At 42.2% G+C, this 25,681-nt stretch overlaps 1 protein-coding gene across 4 annotated transcripts in view; it reads left to right on the top strand.

The window, feature by feature from the left end:
* Positions 1–25,681, top strand: part of SEMA6A (semaphorin 6A) — a 208,439-nt gene that overhangs the window by 126,796 nt on the left and 55,962 nt on the right. For all 4 annotated transcript variants that reach the window (XM_066613228.1, XM_066613226.1, XM_066613227.1 and 1 more), the window contains exons 4-10: positions 7,293–7,353; positions 9,030–9,092; positions 11,669–11,770; positions 16,571–16,661; positions 21,360–21,479; positions 24,427–24,515; positions 25,402–25,619. In XM_066613228.1, coding sequence (XP_066469325.1) covers positions 7,293–7,353; positions 9,030–9,092; positions 11,669–11,770; positions 16,571–16,661; positions 21,360–21,479; positions 24,427–24,515; positions 25,402–25,619 — 744 coding nt within the window. The remainder of the gene's footprint in view (positions 1–7,292; positions 7,354–9,029; positions 9,093–11,668; positions 11,771–16,570; positions 16,662–21,359; positions 21,480–24,426; positions 24,516–25,401; positions 25,620–25,681) is intronic.

Genomic DNA, 25,681 nt, shown 5'->3' with positions numbered 1-25,681 from the left:
GTCCCTCCTTGTCACCTCCCTGATCTGTTTCCTCATTTCAAGGTCCCCATCCGATTTCTGGTCTGGAGGACGATAGCACGCCCCCAGTATTACATCACTGCACAAGCCTGGTAATTTAACCCACAGAGATTCTACGGTGGAGTCGGACCCACCTTCAATCACTACTTTGCTGGATTCTATCCCTTCCTTAACATAAACGGCCACCCCACCTCCAACACGCCCCTGCCTGTCCCTCCTGTAGAGTTTATAGCCCGGGATTGCGGTATCCCACTGATTCTCCGCATTCCACCAGGTTTCCGTTATGCCCACTATGTCAATGTTTTCCCTTGTCACCAGACATTCCAGTTCTCCCACCTTTGCTTGTAGACTTCGGGCATTCGCATAAAAGCATTTGTACATGGAATGCCCTAGGATGGGCTGCTTATTCGCTCCTTTGTCCCCGCATCCTCTCAGTGTGCCAAACCGTCTATCACATCCCATCACGCTACCTTTCCCAATTTCTTCTCCTACTCTGCCTTTGTCTTGTTGTTCTCTAACCTCCCCATCCTCATCCCATAGGGATGAGGAGTCCCGAACCGGATGCCCCTCGGCTCCTGTCGGCCTTCCCCCAGGGATCAGTTTAAAAGCTGCTCTGCCACCTTTTTGTTATGCGCCAGCAGTCTGGTTCCATTCTGGTTCAAGTGGAGTCTGTCCCTCTTGTACAGGCCCCGCTTGTCCCAAAACATTCCCCAGTGCCTAACAAATCTAAACCCCTCCTCCCTACACCACCGTCTCATCCATGCATTGAGACCCTTGATCTCCGCCTGCCTAGCTGGCCCTGCACGTGGAACAGGTAGCACTTCAGAGAACGCTACCTTTGAGGTCCTGGCTTTCAGCTTCCTGCCTAAAAGCCTAAATTTGGCCTCCAGGACCTCCCAGCTACACTTGCCCACGTCGTTGGTGCCGACATGCACCACAGCCGCTACCTCTCCCCCAGCACTATCTACTAGCCTATCTAGACAAGAAGTGATGTCCGCAACCTTCGCACCAGGCAGGCAAGTCACCATGCGGTCCTCACATCCGTCGCAAACCCCCCTCTCTATGTTTCTAATAATCGAATCCCCCACTACAAGAAGCGCCCGACCCCCCTCCCGCCGAGGAGTATCCTGAGTGCGTTCAGATACGGGCCCATCCCCTGGAGAAGGGGTCCTCCCTAGGGGATTGTTTCCCTCCTCTCCAGGATGACGTCCTCCAGTCCCGAGACTTCCCACCCGGGCAGCTGAGGAGCTGCACACCTGAGGTTGGGACGAAGCCTGATCATCTCCGGAAGTCTCCCCACGGTCCTCCTCTGCCTGCCTGTGCTTCTCCAGGTTGGCCACCAAGGCTTCAAGGGAGCGGACGCGTTCCCTGAGAGCCTGGAGCTCCTTGCACCGAGGACACACCCATGACTTATGCCCCAGAGGCATATAATCATACATGTGGCACTCGATGCAGAACACGGGATAGCCCCCACCCTGCTGCTGGCTGCCTGACTGCATAGCTTTTTTGTTGATGTTGTTGTTTTATTTAGGGGTACTTTTATAAACCCTACACTGGTCAGCAGCCCTCTTCTCAAGGGAAGAGGAAGGGCAGTGTATAGGGCCCTGGCCTCCTCGCCCTGCTGCTGAACTCGCCCAGATGCTAAACTCTCAGTTTACCTGGCACTTGGGGTCCCAGAGGCCACACGCATCTGGAGAGAGCCTCACGCGATGGCAGGCCTAGCTTTATGCTCCTGGCTGGCTCCCCCTCCCTCCTTCCTTCCTGATTGAAAGGGGGGCTGGTCTTCCCAGGTGAGTTTACAAAAGCTCAGGAAGACAAAAGGCTGCTGATGGGCGTAACCTACTCTGCAGGCTCCTGAATGGGAATTGCCCCTTACTAGGTTCTTTCCCTCCTAGTTCTGTTCTCTTAGGCTGGACTGTTTTGTAACAGTTCTTAAAACTGGAAAAAAAAATACATGGAGCCCTATGGAAAGTGAAAGTGAGCTGTATTGTGCGTTTACTCGTGAGTATGTGCTTCAGGTGCCTTTGTGCTTCAGAAAGGGCAGGCTGAGAGGACTCTTAACAACACCATAATGGTCATGATCCAATGAATGCAGCCCCAAAAAAACACCTGAGAAGGAGGTCCCTCCCTCCCAGCTGTGAGTGTATTGAGCCCTATGGAAAGCAAACTCAGCCATGTGTTTACTCGTGAGTAAACAGACATGCTTTGGCTTGTGATCAGGCCAGGCAAAGGGGAATGTGAGGACACAAGAATGGTTCCGATCCGATGGAACTGGAGCTCCACAGATGCTCCAGAAGGCAGCCTCTCCTGCCCCCACTAAAAAGGACAAAAAAGAGGTTTGAACTGGTAAGCAGAATGTTTTCTATCTTGCACTTGTAAAGCCAGGTGGATCTGTATCTTGATATGCTTGAAATAGAAGAACTTTAAACTGGGCACTGGGGAGGGCTGGAAATCTCACTGATTCTTTTGGGGGGGGGGTGTTATTGCAGGCAGACTACAGAGAAAATTCACTTTGTGGAACTGGACTGGCTCCCCCTTATTTAATTATTTCTTTTCTTTTAATTTAGTTATTTATAATTATCTATTTTAATTTGCTTGATGATGTCACTTCTGGCCATGACATCACTGCCAATGGGTCCTGGACAGATTGTCATTCTAAAAAATGGGTCCCAGTGCTAAAAGTTTGAGAACTGCTGCAATAAGGTGTTAGTAAGTTGACAGGGTGTGTGTGTGAGACTCTACAAGTTTTCAAAATCACTAAAACCAGAGTTTGGAGGAGTAATCCCATCATGTTATATATCAATGTGTAATTTCATGTAGAATGCAATGAAACAAACCACATTGAAAAAACTGTTCTATCAAAAGGTACAGCCAAAAAACCAATAGTATATCACCACGCCCAACACCTGGGGTGTTGCCCCGCCCACTGCATGGGGTGATGTGCAGGCCTCCTGCAACCGGTGATGCGAATCCTAGTGATGCCACTGATTGGGCCCAGGAGGTGGCAGGAGATGTAAGCAGAGGCTGCTGATGAATCCTTAACCCTTACCGAAACATGGAGACTGACAAGGGTCTCCTTGGTTCTGTGCCCACTCAATCATGGGCATGGATCTGAATAGACCCATCAGGGCTGCCTGGGCTTGACAAGGGGTAAAGGAACTGAGGTTCCCTTCCCCTGAGGAGACCTTGGGCTGCTTCGCTGGCCCCACTGGTGGCCATTTTGGGACCACTGCTCCTTCGGGCACTGGAAAAAGATAATCTCTCTTACACTGTGTTGGGAGCCGGGGAAAAAGTAATTAATTTACATTTAAAATTTGAATAAATTTACATAAATGAACATATTAGAGATGGAACTTATATGAATGAATGATGGTCTCGCAATAGCTCAAGGCCTATAAAAGACCTTGCGCAAAGCAAGGCCAGCCTTTGCTGTTGCTGCTACTTCACAAACATGAAACAGAAAGCAGCAGAGGGCGTCCTCGGTCTGCAGCTCATGTGAGAGGTTGAACAGTCAGGCCTCTCACTGAGAGTAGTCGTGTTGGACCAGCATGGGCTCCAGCAAGTCTCCAGAGAACCAGAGACTTATTAGAGGCTAGAGGCTCCCTGTGGGCCGGATTGGGGGTCCCCAAGGGCTGCAAATGGCCTCCGGGTCGGGGTTTGGACACCCCAGTCTAGAGGACAAGGAAAGCAAGCAAAGTCTAAATCAGCGATTTTCAATCTTTTTCATCTCATGACACACTGACAAGGCACTAAAACTGTCCAGGCACACCATCAGGTTTTTGATTATTGCCAAGGCACACCATGCTGCTAGTGGGGGCCTCACATCCCTATTGGCCCTACTAATAAATGACCTTCCATCAAATTCCTGTGGCACACCTGTGGACCACTTGCGGCACACCAGTGTGCCACGGCACAGTGGTTGAAAAAGGCTGGTCTAAATAATTAAATGAGTTTTCCTTTTAGAACAGTACAAAAAGAGTCGTTTTCTGTCCACTTCTCGTCTCCTGGCAGCATCAGTTCACATGTTAGATCTGCCTTGTGTCTTCCCCTCCTGTTGTGATGTTAGGAAGCCTGCAATCCCTGATAGGCACTTGCAGGACAGTGTGTTGAATCCACCTCAGTCCCTTGAAGTTATACAAACCAGATCTAAGGGCTGCAGTGGGTGGCCAAGTGTCAAACAAAGCCAACATTGTTTCAGTTTCCTTCCTTCACAGATTGTGCCAGGGCAACAATCTGCAACACTTACTGTTTGGAGGTGGGAAAACGGAAGTGCTCGGATTGTCTGTTTGTGTATGCGTAAGTTAATTAGCAAGAGCCGTATCGATCCTCCAGGCAGGCAATAGTGGGCTAGGGAGCAGCAGGGAAAACTGAACAGCACAGACCCTTACTGTTAATAGTTTAGCAGAACCTAAATAGTTCTTCACAGTTCTTTCAATATTTGTCATTGTGTAAGCAGATGTGGTTTAACACGGAAATGGTTTCTAGTTATCTGGAAATCAAATTTCATTCAAATGGTTCCAGAAATTGGCCTTTCTTCTAGGGTTGATTGACAAACCAGTCACGAAGTTGTTATAAGGACCCATGGTTAGCATGGAGCTTAGCAACCCAAGCTTGTTTAGAAATCTTACTGCTTTCTTTCTTTGTTTTTTTTTTTAAAAAAACTGGCAATTAACTTATACAGAGCTGTGTTAAAAGAGGGCAACTGAAGCATGTTTGAGATGTTGCCAGTGCATAGTAATCACTTGTTCATTTACAATTCAGATTTCTTTTTGGGTCTATTTTTTATTGCAACACAACAGTGAAAATATATCAGGGGAAACTGTGGGGAAGGGATGGGGAAGGAGGAAGCCATACTGCATTCACCTGTATAGTTCAAATCAAACTAATGGGGAATTCCATTCTCTGTTGACCTCCAATCACAGCTCCTCCAGTGAAGTCAAATAGTAAACCAACAGATTACGTCTGTATTGGAAGTAAATGACAGTTTCTATAAATCTGCCTTGGAAATAAATGACAGTTTCTACTGAAGACTGGGCAGCATACAAAAAAGAGAAAGCACACAGACATAATGTCCTCATTTTGGCATTTACAAAGCACGATTTTCAGTGCAGTGGCAGGCTGTGGAATCTTAAAAGCCTGATTCGGTTAACAGCATTGCCCCTATTCTCCGTTTAGGAAGAGTGTTGCTTGTTGTCTGTTTCATAGCAAGGACTGTTTAGTCTGTTTTACTTAGAGGCCAACCTGGTTTCACCAAGCCTGATAAACATAATCTTGAAAGCAGAAACTTTTAAATTAAAAACAATGTCTGTCCTCCTACATTCATCTCTTTTCTTCACCTTCTTTTAAAGTAGTGGATTGCTTAAGTCCAACAGAAGGATTTCTCTCATTGAGAGTTAGAGAGAGTTAAATAGAAAAAACAATGAGATGGTTATTTAGAAATAAATTCCTTATATTTTGCTCCCATGCAATTCAGATCCGTTCCATCAAGGTTTCATTGTATTGTGGATATTTCATTTGTATATATCCAAGAGCAGAAAGAAAAGAAAAAAGAAATGGCTTGTATTCCTGTCAACACAAATGGAAAATGAGCACAAATAAAACCACACCTGAGCTGCTGGGCATATTTCCCATTTCCAGGAGGAATCTGGCAGATAGTTTTTAAGAGAAACCATTTCTCAACCATTCAAGAAGGTGAACAAAATCAAATAATGTAAAACACTCTTTCTTTACCAGAGCAAATTTTCAAAGTTAATTTGGCCATCAAGGCAACAAAAGAAAAATGACTTCTTGAAACAGTTTGGTTGCTGTCAACCATCTCCCTTCATATTGTCAGTTGAAACATCTCAACAGAGGTTAGAAAAACAGCCTATTAAAGTGAATGGTTCTTTAAAGTCTTGAAGACTGAAGGATATTGAGTGCCATCCCAAGAACCGGACAAAAGTTCTTCTTGCAGTTGACTTGAGGATACATAAACACATTTGTATAGCACATCTTTGGGGATATGGACATGGCACACAGCCCAAAGCTCTTCTTGCACACAAGTGTTCCTGTCTCCTTTATGAAGGAAGTTATTCTGCATGTGCATAAGGATTCCCCATTGTGCTCAAAGACCGTCTATTCCTAAAACATTAGGAAGGCTCTTGCATGTACAAAGCTCTGGATGTACATTGCTTTTTTTATAGGTGCTATGGAGCTGTTGAATCATCACCATTACCTGTTGTTATTAAGAAAAAGAATACTTATGAACCATTTTTCAACAAAATATTCACAAATCAGTTTACAGAGAAAATCAGAGTACTTACCCTACAGTCCTGAGCAGTGGTCTCCAAAGTGGAGACCACTGCACACCAACGAAGGCTTCCCTGACATGGATGGCACTTACTGTTCCACTGTGGAGCCTCCACAAAGCCCCTCCCTTTGCCCCCAGTCTTCACGCTGGCCAGCTGCATCTGCCTGGAAATCTGAGCACAAAGTCTTCTGGGGTAACAGAACCTTCTGGGGTAACAGAAGCAGCTGGCCAACTCAAAGACTGGGGGCAAATGGAGGGGCTTTGCAGAGGGCCCCTAGCAGAACGGAAAGTGCCATTCACACTGGAGAAGCATTGCAGTGGGCGCCAGATCCAGCCCCCAGGCTGGGGTTTGGTGCCTGCTGGTCCTGAGGATTGCAGGTTTCCGTTAATCCTGACATAAACAGGAAGCACTGTATTTGTACACGGTGTGCAGAGAACACTGTCTCTCATTAGAGGTCTTTAGGAAATCTGTACTTTTTCCTTCTAATGAGTCAATTAAGCTCTTTTATCACAGCACGTGTTGATTCACAAAAAAGAACTGCAGCAACGGTGCATGCTGGCCAAGTTTATGACTTTACATGTGTTCCTCTTTATGTCAAGAACCAAAAGGGATGCTGCCTTTCTTTGCTACCAGAGCTGGCCCATTCATGAGGCCAACTGAAATAGTTGCCTTGGGCAGCAGATAAGTGGGGAACACCCATCTCTTTCCACCAACTTGCCACCTCTGCTCCTTCTTTTCCTTCCTCTCCATGGATTTGAAAGGAAGAGGTGGACAAAGAGGAAGTGTTGGAGAGGAGAGTAGTACAGAGCTAGAATGTTAGAGCGTGGGAGGAGCAGAGATTGGTATACCCTGTTTGGTACCTTCCTTTGTCCCCATAGTTTTTTCCCCAATGAACAATGCTTTATCTGATCACAAAAGAATATTTCTGCAAGTAATAATCTATCTAAGTTTAACTTGGCAATCATTTTCCCCTTTTGTTTATAGGGACCATATTTATACTGTTGATATGGATGCATCACATACGGAAGAAATTTATTTTAGCAAAGTAAGTACTGTTCTGTCCTTCTCAAGCCAGGGACACCAAAAAGTGCAGTAGGCTAAACAGAGAAAAAAGACTTTGTTCTGCACAAATTCCAACATTGCTCTTAAAATTGTGATGATCAAGGAGGATGGTGCATATTAATCACACTGGAGAAAGCTGAAACCACTGCTCAGCCTTGACCACTGTGAATCTCTGATAAGTGGCTTAACCAGGGTGGGAGTAATCTATACTGAAATATGGGCAAGTAATCCATCAAATATCTGTTTCATTTGTATCCTGCAGGTTTTTTTTTTTACTGGTATACTATACAAATTGTAATAAAGCCCTTTTGAAAGGCAAACATTTCTTAAGTAGTTTGATAATCGCAGTTTATGTCCATTCAAGCAAATATATCTAAGCAAAGCAGTAACCTATAATTATATCTATTTCCATAGATTTGTTACCCATTATAAACATAATGAGTTAAGATTTGGGAAGGCCTGTAGCTCAGTGATACTGCATACATTTTGCATGAAGATGTTTCCAGGTTCCCTCCCTGGCACCTCCAGGTAGAGACAGGAAAGACAACATTGGCCTAGAAAGACCCATTGTCTGATTCAGTATAAGGTATTTTATATGTCCAGGATGAAAGTATTTTTGCTGTTAGTTGCTTGGAACAAGTCACTATGAAATAACTAATAAGTGACATGGTATTTTAAGACGGAACAGTTTGTAGATTCCAGAGTTGGCAGGAAAGGATCTTCTCACTTGTTGGCATCCTGAGAATGATTCATGGGCTTCATTTTCATATGTAGCAGTTTGGGTAAAATAGAGCTGAAATGCCAGGCTTGGCCAGCAGTTTAAAAAAAGGTGATGCTGCAATCAAGAATTGCTGAAGACTATTAATTACTCATTTTGTTGAGTTCAAATATTGTCCACAATGTTAATATGATTGGTATTTTAAGCCACAGATAATATGATTGAGTGGGGTTTTTGCTTTGCTTGTTCAATGGTATCATACCAAGCTGCTCAGGCAATTTGTCTATAAACAGCTCTAGTTCTCAAAATTTCCCTTCCACTTCAGTGCAAATAATTTAAAATAAGTTCCTTAACTAAAATTCAGTTTAATGGGCAACAAATAAGCCACTCTGAAATGTATTTTCAGCCATAGGACTTCGAAGAGACAAGGTTTTGCAGATAAAGCATGCTGAGTCTGTTAGATGAAGGTCTCTCCTGGTCTTTCAGCCAACTTTAAATATGGCAAGAAACTCATACTAGAGTTCTTTGTTCCTCCTCTAATGCTTTCAGGTAGTGTGTCAGACATGTCTTCGGTTTAATAAATGGTAGCTTTGTTGCTCAATGCAAGCTCAATTTGAATGAAACTGGCAAATTAAGTGATAAGAAAATAGTTTACAAACCTATATATATTTTTTAAAATATATATTTGCCTCTTTTTGAATGTGCTTGTTTCCCAGATTTATAAAGTGAGATGTTTTCTATGGTTTAATGGATATCAGTCAGAACTAAGCAAATGTTTGGTATTCAAGGTCTTCCACTGTTATGGTAAATTAATCATGGCAACATGCAGAAAGCTTTCAATAAGTTTACATTCAGCATCTAGTTTTCTCGGGGGGACTCTTACTTTTGAAATCAACTCAACAACCTCTGCGTCTAATTGATTTCTTTCTTGATCCTTTCAGAAATTGACGTGGAAATCCAGACAGCTCGATGTAGACACATGCAGAATGAAGGGAAAACATAAGGTAGGCAATTTTCATTTCTTCAGCAGCTGCCACTCTTGTTTAGTTTCTTGACTGTTATCTCAGACCCCTCTCTGATGTGGAATGGATCATGCTGTTTGCTTCTTAGCTAGTAATTGCTTTTTCCATCAGCTTATTAAAGGCTTTAATTTGCAAAAAATAGTTTGCTTCTAATGTGATGAAACATTATGACAGCAGACCTAGCGACATCGCGAAATACTTAGAAGCACTGGGGATTATGGACACTGACATCATTTGATGCTATTTTCGGTAGCTAAATTCTACTGTCCATTATCTATTGGGAGCTGACATAATACTGTTTCTTGATATGTGGGCTTCTTTTTCTAGGTACAGGAGACAGAAATGTGATCGTAATGCAGAATGTTATTAACTAGATGAACTTGGAGTAAACAGGAGGGACAAATGTTCCAGAGTACTCTCATCTACTAGCAGGAACAGAATTTGACCTTATGCTGTTTGGTGATCACAGGGGGCACCTTTTCGCCCTTGTTTACCTTGTTCCTGAAACATCCCCCCACTATGCCATAGAATGCCAAAGGCTCAGAATTGTGGCTGACTGCCAGCCCTGAACCTGAGTACTTTACATAAGAACATAAGAACATAAGAACAGCCCCACTGGATCAGGCCATAGGCCCATCTAGTCCAGCTTCCTGTATCTCACAGCGGCCCACCAAATGCCCCAGGGAGCACACCAGATAACAAGAGACCTCGTCCTGGTGCTCTCCCCTACATCTGGCATTCTGACTTAACCCATTCCTAAAATCAGGAGGTTGCGCATACACATCATGGCTTGTACCCCATAATGGATTTTTCCTCCAGAAACTCGTCCAATCCCCTTTTAAAGGCGTCTAGGCTAGACGCCAGCACCACATCCTGTGGCAAGGAGTTCCACAGACTGACCACGCGCTGAGTAAAGAAATATTTTCTTTTGTCTGTCCTAACCCGCCCAACACTCAATTTTAGTGGATGTCCCCTGGTTCTGGTATTATGTGAGAGTGTAAAGAGCATCTCCCTATCCACTCTGTCCATCCCCTGCATAATTTTGTATGTCTCAATCATGTCCCCCCTCAAGCGTCTCTTTTCTAGGCTGAAGAGGCCCAAACGCCGTAGCCTTTCCTCATAAGGAAGGTGCCCCAGCCCCGTAATCAGCTTAGTCGCTCTCTTTTGCACCTTTATTTGCTATATATCTGGGATGAGACGAATGTCAAGTTTTTGTTCTTTTTTTAACTGCATTTGCATATTCCTCCAACTATAATACTCACCTCTAGGGTACTGTAAGCTGTTAGGGGCTCAAGCAGACCAGCTTCTTCTCTCCCTCAATTCTCCTTGATTTTTCTTTTTTTCTTTTCATTTGGCACCTCTATCATTCATCTATCCTCTATCATAAATTTAATTGCTAGACTTGCACAGTCTGTCTGGTTGCTCCTCTAGACCCCTTCTTTTGCAGCTGGAAGTAAGAGCTGCAGGAAGCAGTGGAGCACAGGAAGCAGTGGTGAAATCCAGGATTCTAGTGAAGGTGTGATTGTGCAGAAGTGTGTTGAGAAGACAGCAGTAAACGCAAGAATCGTTGTCTTTGGCATTCACTGTCAACCCAGAAGTTATCACTGTAGACCAGCATTCTCAACATTTTTTTCAACTACAGCCCCTTAGGAGTTCTTCTCAGGTCCCAGGGCCCCCCCTGTCAAAACAGGATACAACACAAACAGATAAGCATGAGGTCATTTATTTCAGTCTGTGGTCCCCTTCAGATGTGCCAAGGCTCCCCAGAGGGGACTGTATGGCTTTCATTCAGAATGGCTTTTCAAGACAATGAGATGAGTTACTGCAGTATTTTCATATCTTTGTTCCCTCTGCATTCTGTGAGTCCTAGAATTTCACAGTTCCTTGAATCCCTTGTGGCTATTAATAGCATTTCTTGTTAAAACACACACACATACCCCTTTCTGACATAGATACTGGTCCATACCTAGAAAGTCTGCTGAGAGTGTAGAAACCTCTGTCTCATTTTGGGGTGATCTGTTTCACTGCCAAACTAATAAGCACTACCACCAAAATGAGCACTACTCATTTTACTAATGATTTTTGGAGCAAAAAAAAAGAAGTCTTGGAGATTGAGTAGTTTACCTCCCTTTTGGGGATTGGGTGGGAGTGGGAGGTGGTTTCCAAACTCCAAGAACTTTTTTTTCCTGAACCTAAACCTTACAAAATTTTCCTCAGCAGACATCTCTACATTTATTGACTGTCTGGTTTTACCAACTGCCTTGATTATTTGTTACAGCTGGGGTATAAATGTTGGAAATAATGCTGAACAAAGAAGACCAATAAATATCATATCCTCTCTTCTTATTCTGTTGTATGTTAATACTAATAACAGGAAATCCATTCACTGCTTTTTTGGTTTGATTTGTTAAAGAATTGTTGAAATAAAGTCTAGAGTAGTTTATTTCTTAAATAGTTTCATCCTAGCAATGAAACTTCCTTATAAGACAGTAAACAAGAAGATTTGTATTGCATTTACTCAAATAATATTTATCTTTGATTTCTTTTTCTCCCTCCAGGATGAATGTCATAACTTTATTAAGGTTCTCTTGAAAAGGAATGATGATACATTATTTGTTTGTGGGACAAATGCCTTCAGTCCTGCCTGCAGGAATTATAAGGTATGTATTGCATTTTTAAGAATGAATATGTGCACTGAGAAATCTTGCAATAAATTAGCACAGTGGTTAAACTTTCCCACTCTGTGACTCACCTTCAGCATGGAGCTCAGCAACTCGGAAGTGTTGATGGTGACATGATTGTAACCACCAACACTTCCGGGTTGCCTTGGCAATATTCAGCCTACACTCCATCAGTATGCTCATCAATGAGATCTTGCTCCTGAAGCAGGCTTTATGCATTTAAAAAACGTGAAAGCTTGGCAACCCAGAAGTGTTGGTGGTTCTTGGTGGCATTCCATGACCCACCAGAAATCAAGTTGTGACCCACTTGTGGGTTTGAGAAATGCTGAATTGCATGATGGACAGAGATCCAAAAATGCTGATCTCAGCAAAGTCACATTCAGATAATCAGAAAATCACAGCACTAATTGGTACATAAACTACTAAAAAGAAGGCTTCCCTTATCTGAAGCAGAGTATTCACTTGCTGCAGACATGTTGCAACAAACACGTTCATATTAAGAATTTTATATACTGATTTTCAACAAAAAAAGAGTTCACGAAGTGGTTGACATAGCAGAAGAAAGGAAAACAGGGATTCCTACTCCCAAAGTGGTTCCAACTCTAAAAGGGAAAAAAAAGTTATGGGGGAGGACACTGTAGCCACTGTAACTGTTGATATCCTGGGAAGAATAGGATAATTGCTTTCCTCTGTATATACAGAGAAATGTAAGAGAGTCATCACCAAATAGGTGTCCCTCTGCCCAGTTAGCAAGGTTTCCATAGGCAAACATCATCCCAGTGCAAACACAAAGCATTTCCCAACACTGAAATGAATGGGGAAGCTTCTGCTCACATGGCAATCCATGTATGCCTCAAAGCCCTGCAGAGCTTTGGATTGCCACACTTATATTTAATCCTGATCTGAAATAAAGGTGTATGCTTGAGGCAATATAGGCATCTTTTAAAATCCTTTTGACTCACTCCTTGTTGCTGCGTAAGCTCAGTAATACTTTGCAGTCACTTGGAACAACATCTTTCAGTTTAGTACACTCAAATTATTCCCGTTTGTTGTTATCTAAAATGTTCAGTCCTGACAGACCAGAAAGTAGATGCCTGGAGCTAAGAATTTGCAGCTCACTCAGACATATGGAAGAAGGAGGCTGGCTGTGGTGTGAAGACCAGCCCAGCAGTTGTAAACATAGGCAACAAAAAGGCTAGGGCAGTAAAAAAAATCAACTCCTTGAAAAGTGAAGTACTTGTGCTGATCGACTGCCACTATTAATGTACCCATGTTCCATCAGAATGAGACCAGCTTGGGCACTAGAAGTTCATTTCCCTTCAATGACTTCTAGAGACATTGGTGCTGTTTTAAATGGGGGGAAAAACCCATTTGTTTTTCCTTTGTTCACTCTTTTGCTCCTGGGTGTTCACGTCTTAAACTAACCTTTCCTGCTGTCAGTGTGTTTCTGCCTATTTTAATGTGAGTCAGATCAAGCTTTTAGAAACCTAAGACAGAATGAAGAGCACACTCTGTTTGTAATATCCCTGATTCCCTAGGAACCTCTCTAGCCCATCTCTTGAGAGGAGGAAGATTTAATTAATGGCTATTATAAAACTTACTCCTACTGATGTTAAAGTCAACAGCAAAATAGCAAATCCATTGACCTGCCTACAGTAGGAACAGTGCCAGGGTTGTTATTACTGTAAGGAATGTTATAAATGGAAGCAAATAGCAACTATAAAAGAACTTGCATTTAAAATAGGACCCCAGTTGTCACTTGCCTGTTCAGTTATTAACTTAGTTTTCACTTGGTATGCATACCAACGATCTAAATTCTTCCCCATAAAATCCTGAATTATGGCCACAGTTCAGAGGCATGCTCATCAGATTCTGCTACAGAGGATTAATGCAAGAGCCAGTGCATCTGTGAAAAAGACTCCAGGATGTATATGCTATTGTTACTAAATGTATAATACATGTATGTATTTTGTATGATGAATTTTGCTTCCAGTCTTTTGGAGCATTGGGTGGAACAAGGGTTTAACTCAAATGTTTTACCAATGACAGATCTAGCAAAAAGCAATGATGGAAGAAAGAAGGGACTGAATCAAAGCAAGGGACACAGAATTTTGCTCCAAAAACACATCTTCTGCCTTGTGAAAGTCTGGTCAATGTACCTTCTCTGGTTACTGAACTTTTAGCTGTTTATTTACAGAGTCCAGAGTAGGGATAATTATAGGGCTAATTCTTTGCCTAGGGTGTAATTCTTTTGAGCACAAGAGGGTGTAATTCTTTTGAGCACAATCCTATGCATGTGTACTTGGAAATAAGTCCAATTAAATTCAATGGGATTTATTCCCAGGTGGTTTGCAGCCTTAGTGATGAATATGTAGACATGGAACACAAATAATTTGGTACAGTATGCTTAGTTTGTCTTGTACCCTGCTTTATTCATCCCTTGTAGGAGGCAGCATTAGTCCATTAGACTTTCTCATTACATTTAGGTTATGATCCCATGACCAGATTATCAGACAGTGTATTTATCTCAACTACACTAGCATAATATATGTCTCTCCTCGTTAGCTAAACCCCTGTTGTTCAAACTTTTCTTTCAAAAGGTAGCCAATATTCTTTCTTTCCCAGCACCAAATACATAGGTTTTGGAGGAAGACCTGTATATCAGCATTAGATATATAGTATCACTGAGAAAAGTCAGTTGTAGATCACATGCACAGCATATGGAAGATCCCAGCTTCAGTCCTTGGCATTTCCATTTTGAGCTGGGAAAGACACTTTTCTCAAATACTGGATAGCTGCTGCTAGGCAGTGAAACCTGTACTGAAGGAGATGGACCAAGAGTCTGACCTAATATATGGCAGCTTCCTGTACTCAAGGATAGAACAAGAGATTGGTGGGTGTGTACGTAGGCTTGATAGTACTTTTCTCCATTCATTCTCAAAGTAGATCTCTAGGGGGCTGAATTCTCCCAAGAGTGACACAAGTTTCTCCTTACATCCTCTCAAAAGTGCATCCTGGCTTGACTTGGAGCTAGTATTTGTGCTGTTGATTGATGTGGCAACTAGATTTGGTTTAGTTTTCTTCTGGCGCTCTGAGCATCTAGTGTGAGCAGCTAGGCTGAGCACAAGCATATTCCCGTTATCTCTTTCTTCTTTTTTCCTTCAAGCCATTACAATAATGGAAGGAAACAAGCTGAAAACTGTTATCTAAAGGAGCCTTGGACAGTTGTTTTCTTGTCTCACTGAAGCCTCTCAATTACATGTTTTGGGAAACTGATTTTTGCACATAGTGCAATAAATGTGACAGACAAATCTCATGGAGACTCACAGCTGGGAAGCTGCATTTTGTATACAAATAAAGGTTTATTTGGAGCACCACAATGTGGGGAAAATGAATGACTTTATTATTTCTGCAATGTTTCATTCCCTGTGATGTATGGGCCCATGTTAGTGTCCTCACCTATTGCTGTGCTACCAGAGTTCCTGCCCAATAATATCTCAGGGGTCTTTAGAATGCCACTGGAACACCTGGCCCTGCCAGTGTTCAGGCACTTGGTTGCCCTAATACCACTGTCATTTCTCAAGGCTATAAAGTGAAGTTGCAGATGGGCTTGAAATGTTGTGCTCTAAGCTAATCCCTTTTCCATTCACCATCATTCTTAGTGTTTTTGCTTCCTATGGTAAGCACAACTGATTCCCTTCAGAGGATCCAGGGAGAGAGAGGATACATGACAGGAAACAAATGATGACAAATCATCCTTTGCTTGAAATAGGTCTCTCAACACATCGGACTGAAAGTTGATTGGATGAAACTGATGGTGCTTAGATGGCTTATTATCCACGCTAGTTTTTCAGAATCAGTGTCTGTGCTTACCTTTGTTGAAGTAAATTGAATATGCTAGGTGGATCAGAACCTGAATGAAATAAGTCACTGCTGCGTAATCGTGAGATACATGAATCTTAAGCCTGTAAGGCTCTGCTACTTTTCTCTGTAGCTTTTATTCAAACCTGCTGAGCTTCTGCTTTGTGTTGAGCTGGTTATTTGTATCATTACAGCTACCCTATGGAGAATTAATTTCCCAGGGGTTACACTTAAGGCCGAGAGTTACAAGTACTTCACAGATTAATTCTTGACAGACAGAAAGAGGATTTATACATGACTCTGACTCAAAACCATTGTAGTAAACGTCTGTCTGAAAGGGGAAATCTTGAGGAGGAAAAAAGGTGATTTTCATTAAAAAAATAGTATTGGGGAAAAGTATCCCCAGCTGGTAAAATACTTTTGCCATATTATTATAGTCTTGATAATATTGTTAATCTGGATTACGGTTATTTATTCTGTGTGTTATGGATAGAAACCAATCATTTGTCAGAATCCACACAGTGGTTTGTTTTGTTTTTACAAAATTCATATGCTGCTGCCCTCAGAAGCAGCCTCCAAAGTTTTCTGCTTTCTGAAAGCAGAAAACAATAAGTAAAGCAACAGCACAAGCTTATGCATGTTTACTCAGAAGTTAATCCCATTGTATTCATAAAGGTGTACTCCTCAGTAAGTAGCACTTACCTGCAAGTAAGTTTCATTAGGTTTAGTGAGATTTACTTCTGATTAGACATACTTAGGATTGCACTGATAGCTAAACCAAAGAAAACCCAGCAAATCTAAAAAAATGAGGGCAGGACAAGATGCAGCAAGTGTGGGGCAATCTATTCAACACAGAGGCAGTTTTAAACTGTTCTGCAAGTTTCTGAAGAGATTCTGTTGCTTGGTTTTGTTTTTCAGATGGATACTCTGGAGTTTCACGGAGATGAGTTTAGCGGGATGGCCAGGTGCCCTTATGATGCAAAGCATGCTAATGTTGCATTGTTTGCAGGTAATATGCAAGATTTTTTTAAAAAATACACTGATTTTTGTGTTTACTCCAGTGCAGTTATTGTCACATCCTAAAATAGGGAGCAGTTTCCCCCCTGATCCGACCCTTCCCTTAATATCTGGTGTAGAGAAGTTCTCCAGTAGCAAATTTTTCGCAAATAATTATTTCCTCCTGCATCTTGCTATTGATCTGAGGAAATAATCTGTTGTCAGAAATGTACTATTGGTCATGATAGGTTTGTAGAATCTCCATATTCAAAGGCGGCATACCTCTAAATATCTGTTACTGGGGAGAAGACTATTTTTTCATGCCATGCTATGGGTTTCCCAGAGACATCTGATTGTCCACTGTCATGCTAGATTTGAGGGTTCATGAGTTTGACTGAGCAGGCATTTTCTTATGTTCTTATTAGTTCATGGAGTATCATCTGACTTGGAATTAAAGAGTAGGTGGCAAAAAAGTAAAGTGGCTCAGTTTTGCAAATCATAATTTGCAGTTGTGGTTGTAATTGTTAAAAGTATGCTAATATTATAACATTGAATCAGAGCAAGGCAGAAAATCTTGCCACACCTTGCTTCAGTTAAAAATGAAAGCAACCCAAAGACTTTGTCTGAACTGTATGTTAAGGTTATTTTGTGGGATGATTGGTGTAGGATCCCTGTTTTGTCCCAATGTGAGCAGGTTGCAAGAAAAACAGCAAATACAGCAGAGTACTTTCAGCAGATTTATTGAGCAAGGGATATCACAAGTAGAGTAGTCAGTAAACAGTCCAAGAGTCAGCACGAAGAGCAGTCATTCCAAGTATAACAAATCCAAATCAGTTTCCAACAATACACAGTCAAAGGTTCAGTCCATAAGTCAGTAATAACATATACATACAGTATCCAGCCTCCTCAGTCACTGGCAGCAGTTCCACAGTTATCTCCAACACCCCTACTGCTGCACTGGAAGCTCCAGCAGACTAACCTTATGTAGTCAGCTTAGCCAATCAGTGCTGGCTTGGTCACACCCAGGGTGTGTCAGTCCCAGGTGCCTGCTGATTCTGCTGACTCAGCAATCTACACCTGCTCCCTGAACCAACTTGTAAGCTGTGGTTCTGCTTCCCTCAGAACACAAAGCTAACACTGTAATGGTAACAAAATATTTTGTATGGTTCATCTCTTTCTGGGTTAAAACAGAAGGAGAAAAATGGGCAAACCTGGTGTGATTAAGCGCCTTGATGTTTTGTTACCAGCTGTGGCAGGGAGGGGACTGAAGCAGAGTGTGTGGGTTTAATTGTGATTTATTATGCATGCAATGAAGTGCAATTAACACTTAATTCTTTTTGCAGTAGTTAAAAAATTGAGTGCTTATTAGTGGGGTTAATTTGGGCCATTGTTTATGGAATGGCATTTTGGAATTTTGCTCTTTATAGATTTATGATTAAATTGTCTCATTACTGAAATTGTGTTAGCATAAACCCCAATGATCCCATTTCAGATGTGGTTGTAAAATATTCAGTAGTATTGTGGAAACCACCTGGGATAACCTCTCAGAATCATTTTGAGCAGGTGCCTAGCTATGGCATGTAGCAAATGCTGACTAACTATGAGTTTTCCTCTCCCTGTGGAAAAAAAAGTGTGATTGCATAAGAGGCTAATATAATAGTCACAAAAATTAAAATTAGACTGTTTGAATCTACAGGCAGGCCTTGGTGAAGTACCCACAGATCTGAATTTGGAAGCAGCAGGGTGGGTCACCTGCAGCCCTATGAACTTGCAGTTTTTAGCTGAAAACTGGAAGTAATGGTTTTCGACCCTCTGAAGACCTCAGAAAAGCCTCCAAACCCAACCAGAGCACAGTTCTGATTGGGTTTGGAGAGCTTGGGGGGCTCGAAATCAGCGGATTCCAAAGTCTGCGGATTTCAGTATTCATGGGGGTTCCTGGAACGGAACCCTCATGGATAATGAGGGCTGCCCTGTATTCAATTTACACTCCAATCCGGGATATTTTATTTGCTTCTCTGCTCACAGTACTAATGTCACTAATGTAATTACAGGTGTCCCCTGGTATTCATAGGGGATAGGTTCTAGCTGCCACCATGGACACTGAAAACTGTAGATAGCAAACCCTACCAAAAGCCATTTGAAAATCCCCTCCCATCACCAAATGTTTGGTTTCCTATTTGATCGTATGTATTTATCTTTTGCTAACATTCTTTCACGTCTCATATAGTGCTTCTGAAAAATAATTTTTAGCATTGGGGTAGCTCCCTTAGAATTGTGTGCTTCCTAAGGGGCAACAAGTCCCATTGAAATAAATCTAGAATTGCACAGTACCTATCAGAATCTGTGAGAAATTTAACATCTATTCTTCTAAAAAGAAAGTGAAAATGCCATACTAGTTACCTGAAACATCCTGTCAAATATCACATCATTTTATGTAACGAGTTCTTCAAACATGTTGCTGGAATTTGAAATACTAACATAATCTCTCACAGGTGCTTAAAAGAATCAAAAAGCCAATTATTATTGAATTGGAAAAAGTGAATAGCTTACATATAGCTAGAAATGAACATGTTCTGCTTATTGAAAATTTTACAAGGAGAAGGAAAACTATTTGTTTTACTCTCAGATTTTATTAAAACCAATCAATTTAATTTGATGGCCCATGATTTTCACTTTAGTCTTAATATTGGGTAGCAATTGTGGGAGTCTTCCAATCACCCTTGGTTTAAAGCAAGGGTCTCCAAACCCCGACCCAAGAGCCAGATGCAGCCCGCAGCCAGCCTCTTGTCCCCTGAAAGCCTCTGGCCCACTTGGCCAAACATGACTGGAACTATGCTCTGGTTGCATCTAGAGGGTGTTCAAGGGCCAGAGAGGTTGAATGAATGAGCCCATTCATTCATTTATTCACTCATCTAAGTTCCATCTCTAATTTATTTAAATAAATTTTATATTTAAATTTTTTTTCTGGCCCTCAACACCGTGCCAGATATTCGATGCGGCCCTCTAGCCAAAAAATTTGGAGACCCCTGGTTTAAAGGAATATCTTTTTTTAGTGTACAAAAAGATAAGAACATAAGAACAGCCCCACTGGATCAGGCCATAGACCCATCTAGTCCAGCTTCCTGTATCTCACTATGGCCCACCAAATGCCCCAGGGAGCACACCAGATAACAAGAGACCTGCATCCTGGTGCCCTCCCTTGCATTGGCATTCTGACATAGCCCATTTCTAAAATCAGGAGGTTGCACATACACATCATGGCTTGTAACCCATAATGGATTTTTCCTCCAGAAACTTGTCCAATCCCCTTTTAAAGGCATCCAGGCCAGATGCTGTCACCAAATCCTGCGGCAAGGAGTTCCACAGACCAACCACACGCTGAGTAAAGAAATATTTTCTTTTGTCTGTCCTAACCCTCCCAACACTCAATTTTAGTGGATGTCCCCTAGTTCTGGTGTTATGTGAGAGTGTAAAGAGATGTTAGATTCTTGAAGCATCCGGTATTTTATAAATAGAATCTGAAAACTCTGACCTGCTGGAACTTAGGGGATTTTAATTGGCTCCACCATACTTCTATTCTAACAGCCCACTCCTGTCGAAGATTGGTGTATCATTCAAAGGCCATTACAATAGCAAAAGCAACTTCCACTGTCATAAAATGGATACCGACAGAACACACAGCCCTCCATTGGTGGCTATTTTGTGCATGCTACTGCAAGATGTGGCAGTGCCTCAAGTCCCTCGCCAGACATCATTGCACCATCTTGACCAAATAAGGCAGCAGTGGGTTCAGGGAGGGGGTGGACAGAGCGTAAGGAGTGGGGAGTAATGAGATGGCCATTTTTCTTTAGAATTATCTGTTTTGCATTTGTCCATCATTTATTATTATTATTATTATTATTATTATTATTATTATTATTATTATTATTAACAGTATTTATATACCGCTTTTGAGAAATACCATAAGAAGTGTTGTGCTGGGTCAGGTCAAATCTAGGCTCATCTAGTCCAACGTCCTGTTTCCAACAGGGGCCCACCAGCTACTTCTGGGAAGCCTACATCCTTCTCTCCCACCATTGTTCCTCTTGAGCTGGTGTTCAGAGGCATATTGCCACTGCCCTTGATGGGCAGAGCATATCCATCATGACTAGTTGCTATTGGTGGAATTTGTTCAAATTATCTAAGCTAGTGACCAGCACCATTTGTTGTGGCAGCAAGTTCCACAGATCAATTATGCACTACGTGAAGAAGTGCATCTTTTTATCCACCCTAAATTTCCCACCAATCGGTTTTGATGGGTGTCCCCTGGTTCTAGTATTACTGGAGGAGGAGAACTTCTTTTCACCTGCCCTCTAATTTTCCCCTGGAGCCCTACACAGGCTGCATGGGAAGCAACTGTGGAGTGCTTGGTGATGACATTTTCATAATCAGGAAGCACCAAGCAGGAAGCTGCGCAGGTCTTCAGTTATGGGGAAGGCTGGTTATAAGTCTCAATCATTAATCACTTTGTTTCCCCCAAACTGAGCCTTTTCCTGTAAGAAAAGATTGTCTGATTTCTATGACATTGGCAGAACTTTCATTTCAAGAGTTATCTTGAAATGCAAGTTATCTTGAATTATTTTTGATGATTTATCTCAGTGATTGATGAGGAAATACAACTGTATTCTTCTTTCTCTGCCCCCTCTGTCCCTTTCCACTCCTGCCTTCAAAGAGGGAAAGCTGTATTCTGCCACTGTGACAGACTTCCTTGCAATAGACGCAGTCATTTATCGGAGCCTTGGAGACAGCCCAACTCTGCGGACAGTCAAACATGATTCAAAATGGTTGAAAGGTAAGTAAACAAAAGTGGGGAGGGGAAGGGCAGGGTTTTCAATTACACTCTTGGATTCCTGACAGATCTCACTGTTATTTTTCTTATCTTTACTGTGTTGCTGTATACTCCAGTCTTTCCTTACCACTACCCCTTTAGCAATCTTTAAAATAAGCCATGTTTAAAGCATATGTCAACCATACTTCATGGCAGCGATACCTTCTGTGAGGTAGAGAGGACTAAATTACCTTCTTTACATTTATTTCACCTTTTTTCCTCCTGAATTGCTAGATAGCATAAGAAAACCACAAGAATCACCAAAATAGGTTGCATCCAATTTTTTTTTAATGCCTGGATATTTCAGGATAGTATGAGAAAGAGTGGAGCATTGGAAGCTGGCTAGAAGTATTTTTTAGCAGAGATGAGGATTGTACTGGGTAACTATCAAGACTTTATGAGGTGTAGAAAATTTGTTCTGCAGCGTTAAGAGCCATCAGTAAAAATAAAATAACAGCACCTCGATTTTATCACCATGAAGTACCTACCGTATGGGTGCTGCTGAATCTAGGGAATTTGTATGTTCTAAATAACCTCATTGTTAAGAGTGCTGCTCATTCTTTTCCAGCAGCATTATATGGGTGGGTGCCAGTGGGTGGGTGCCAGCAGTGGAGTGCCAGCAGCGGACCTTCCCAGCCCCATGCCTGGAGCAAAGGTCCACGATGACGCCCCCCTCGCAGGCTACTGCCGCCTTCCCCCCGCAGAGAAATCCTCCCCCCCTACTCACCTGAGGCCCACGGAGCCTTGCACGACCTCCACCCGTGTTGGAGAAACCTCTGTGAGGTTCCCTGACGCTTGAAACTGTGCTTCCAGAAAACTGGAAGCATAGTTTCTGCCCCCTTCAGGAGCCTCAGAGAGGCTTCCGCAGGGTCCTAGCGGCTCACACCTGGGGCTTTTGCCCCATCGGACATTATGGTAGGTCCACAACTGGTGAGTGCCTCATAGTATTCTGAGATAGTGACAAGGGGGATTTGATTGTCCACAGAAATACTTAAAAAAGAGTCCCTTGGAAACAATAAAAAAGAGACATGGAAAATTTGGGCACTGCAATTGTCAAGCAAGCATTTTCTGCATGTGATAAGAGGCAACAATGGCAGATGCGTTTCAATGTAAGTAAGTGTAAAGTCATGCACACTGGGGCAAAAAATCAAAACTTTACATATAGGCTGATGGGTTCTGAGCTGTCTGTGATAGACCAGGAGAGAGATCTTGGGGTGGTGGTGGACAGGTCAATGAAAGTGTCAACCCAATGTGCGTTGGCAGTGAAGAAGGCCAATTCTATGCCTGGGATCATTAGAAAAGGTATTGAGAAGAAAACGGCTAATATTATAATGTGTTGTACAAATCGATGGTAAGGCCACACCTGGAGTATTACGTCCAGTTCTGGTCGCCACATCTCAAAAACGACATAGTGGAAATGGAAAAGGTGCAAAAGAGAGCGACTAAGATGATTACTGGGCTGGGGCACCTTCCTTATGAGGAAAGGCTATGGCGTTTGGGCCTCTTCAGCCTAGAAAAGAGACACCTGAGGGGAGGGACATGATTGAGACATACAAAATTATGCTTGGGAAGGATAAAGTGGATAGAGAGATGCTCTTTACACTCTCACATAACACCAGAACCAGGGGACATCCACTAAAATTTAGTGTTGGGAGGGTTAGGACAGACAAAAGAAAATATTTCTTTACTCAGCTTGTGGTTGGTCTGTGGAACTCCTTGCCACAGGATGTGGTGAAGGCATCTGGCCTAGATGCCTTTAAAAGGGGATTGGACAAGTTTCTGGAGGAAAAATTCATTACTGGTTACAAGCCATGATGTGTATGTGTAACCTCCTAATTTTAGAAATGGGCTATGTTAGATGCGGGGGGGGGGGCACCAGGATGCAGGTCTCTTGTTATCTGGTGTGCTTCCTGGGTCATTTGGTGGGCCACTGTGAGATACAGGAAGCTGGACTAGATGGGCCTATGGCCTGATCCAGTGGGGCTGTTCTTATGTTCTTAATTCTCTGTGAGCAAAAATTAACCATGCTTCTACAAATAAGTACATCCAAATTCTGTACTTTTGAGTAAATTTGAGCAAAAGTAATTTCCTGCATAATTCCTTGTTTTGCATAATTTACCCTACATTCAGAGTTCATATAATTTGGGAGACTGGCCAAAAGGTCAATATATAAGGAAAGAAGATGTGGGAAATGTATAGTAACCTGTATAACATAGTCCCCAAAATATATCAATGGGGAAGTTCCCCTGCCAATGGTACTATCATTTATGAGATTTCATGAGTGCTATCCCCATGTTTCCAAGATGTACTCCTATATTAGTTGAAGGAAAGAGAGTGTAATCAATTTATGAGTTGAGTTTGCACATTTTCAGCATAGCTACTCAACTCTCACTTTATGTTACCATTCTACAAACTGATCCATGGGATGCCTCTGGGAGTCTCTGGCTCCAAGATTTCTAATTATGGGATTTCCTGGCTAGCGCACCTGGTTTCTGGGATAGGAGTTGGGAGTGGGGCAGGAGGTGGTCATTCTAACCTGATTGCTCCACAATCATTAGGTTGAGCTACTGCACAGGGCAGAGGCCATGACAGTAGTTCAAGAAGAAATTACTTTAGCAATAGTTTTACATCACCAATCCTCCTCTTGTGGATGAAACCAATTCATTTCCTTCACACTTCTGTATCAATCAACAATTAATATTGTTTCCATAGCATATAAAGTCATGTGACTAGCACTGTACCTTAAATCCACTGTTACTTTCCACTCTGTCCATTTTTGTTTTAAAGTCTTCCAGCACCAACAGTAGTTAAAAATTCACCTCAACTTAATGCTGTCTTTTCCTCACGGTATTCCCTTGATTAGTTTTCATATTCAAACATACATGACCAGAACATTTTGTATTGCTTGCAGAACCTTACTTTGTCCATGCAGTGGATTATGGTGACTATATCTACTTCTTCTTTCGAGAAATAGCCATGGAGTATCACAGCATGGGAAAGGTAAGAGGCAAAAACACCTCATAGACCAGCACAAGTTAGGAATGACCTTGAAATGAGAGCCATAAATCATAATGACAAGGTCGTTGTTTTGAGAGGATCTTGCTGCTCATGCCAAAGGTTGTCTGGAATGCAGCATTCCCCTTGCCTTGATATAAAACTTTCTTGCTTGTGATGGCGACAAGATGTAAAATTCTTTTTTTTGTCCTTTCTTCCATTAAGCTGGGAAGCATATGGCAAATTGATTTAATTTAGAGCTCCAAATAATCATTACAAGCCTGCCTTTAAAGCAAGAAAGCAGCTGTATTTGGAAGGCCTTCATCAGGAGTGAACAGGAAGGAATTTCAGTCTTGCCATGTCATAACGAACAATGGAAGTTATATTTTAAAAAAAAGTCTTAGAAAATATTTCCACTATAACTGTATTAGAAACACTTACAAGGTTAAAAAGGAGAGGGACATAAATAAAAGTCTGATGACGCTTGCATACTTTTGAAAAATGCTGAGGAAACAAGACTTGGAGGCCAGTGAGTTAGGCCGCATGGGCTGCAAATATAAGAGTATGCTTTTGTTCAGAGAAACGGAACACTGAGCTGTCTGCATGGAAATGAGCTTTATTTGGGCTGAGAACTGATCTCCTAAAGGATTTACGGCTATGTCTGAAATGTCACAGGCTTATCTTTCATAGCACACAGTTCCAAAGCTAAATTTCCTTCTGTGTGTTAGTTTGTCACAGATTATACGAAACATGGGATCAAATGAAGCAGCCTACACTGTCATTTCTGAAGAGACAAAAAAAAACCCTTCAAAATTCCAATAAAGCCTTTTTGATTAACAAATATTCTGGTTTCCTTATTTCCATACTCCCCTTCCCCCTTCACTCACTCCAGGTCGTTTTCCCCAGAGTAGCTCGGGTTTGCAAGAATGACATGGGCGGATCTCAACGAGTGCTAGAAAAACAGTGGACTTCCTTCCTGAAGGCGCGACTGAACTGTTCAGTTCCTGGCGATTCACACTTCTACTTTAACATACTGCAGGCAGTGACAGATGTTATCCATATCAATGGTCGTAATATTGTCTTAGCAACTTTCTCCACTCCTTATAACAGGTAACCACTGCAAGAGCCTTCCCTGTCATAATCGTTCACCATCTAAGTGTTTTGTTTTTGCT

The sequence above is a fragment of the Tiliqua scincoides genome, chromosome 2 (genome assembly GCF_035046505.1).
Source record: "Tiliqua scincoides isolate rTilSci1 chromosome 2, rTilSci1.hap2, whole genome shotgun sequence".
Classification (NCBI taxonomy): Eukaryota; Metazoa; Chordata; class Lepidosauria; order Squamata; family Scincidae; genus Tiliqua; species Tiliqua scincoides.
Note: the sequence above shows the minus strand (reverse complement) of the source record. Positions and strands in the feature narration are given on the sequence as shown.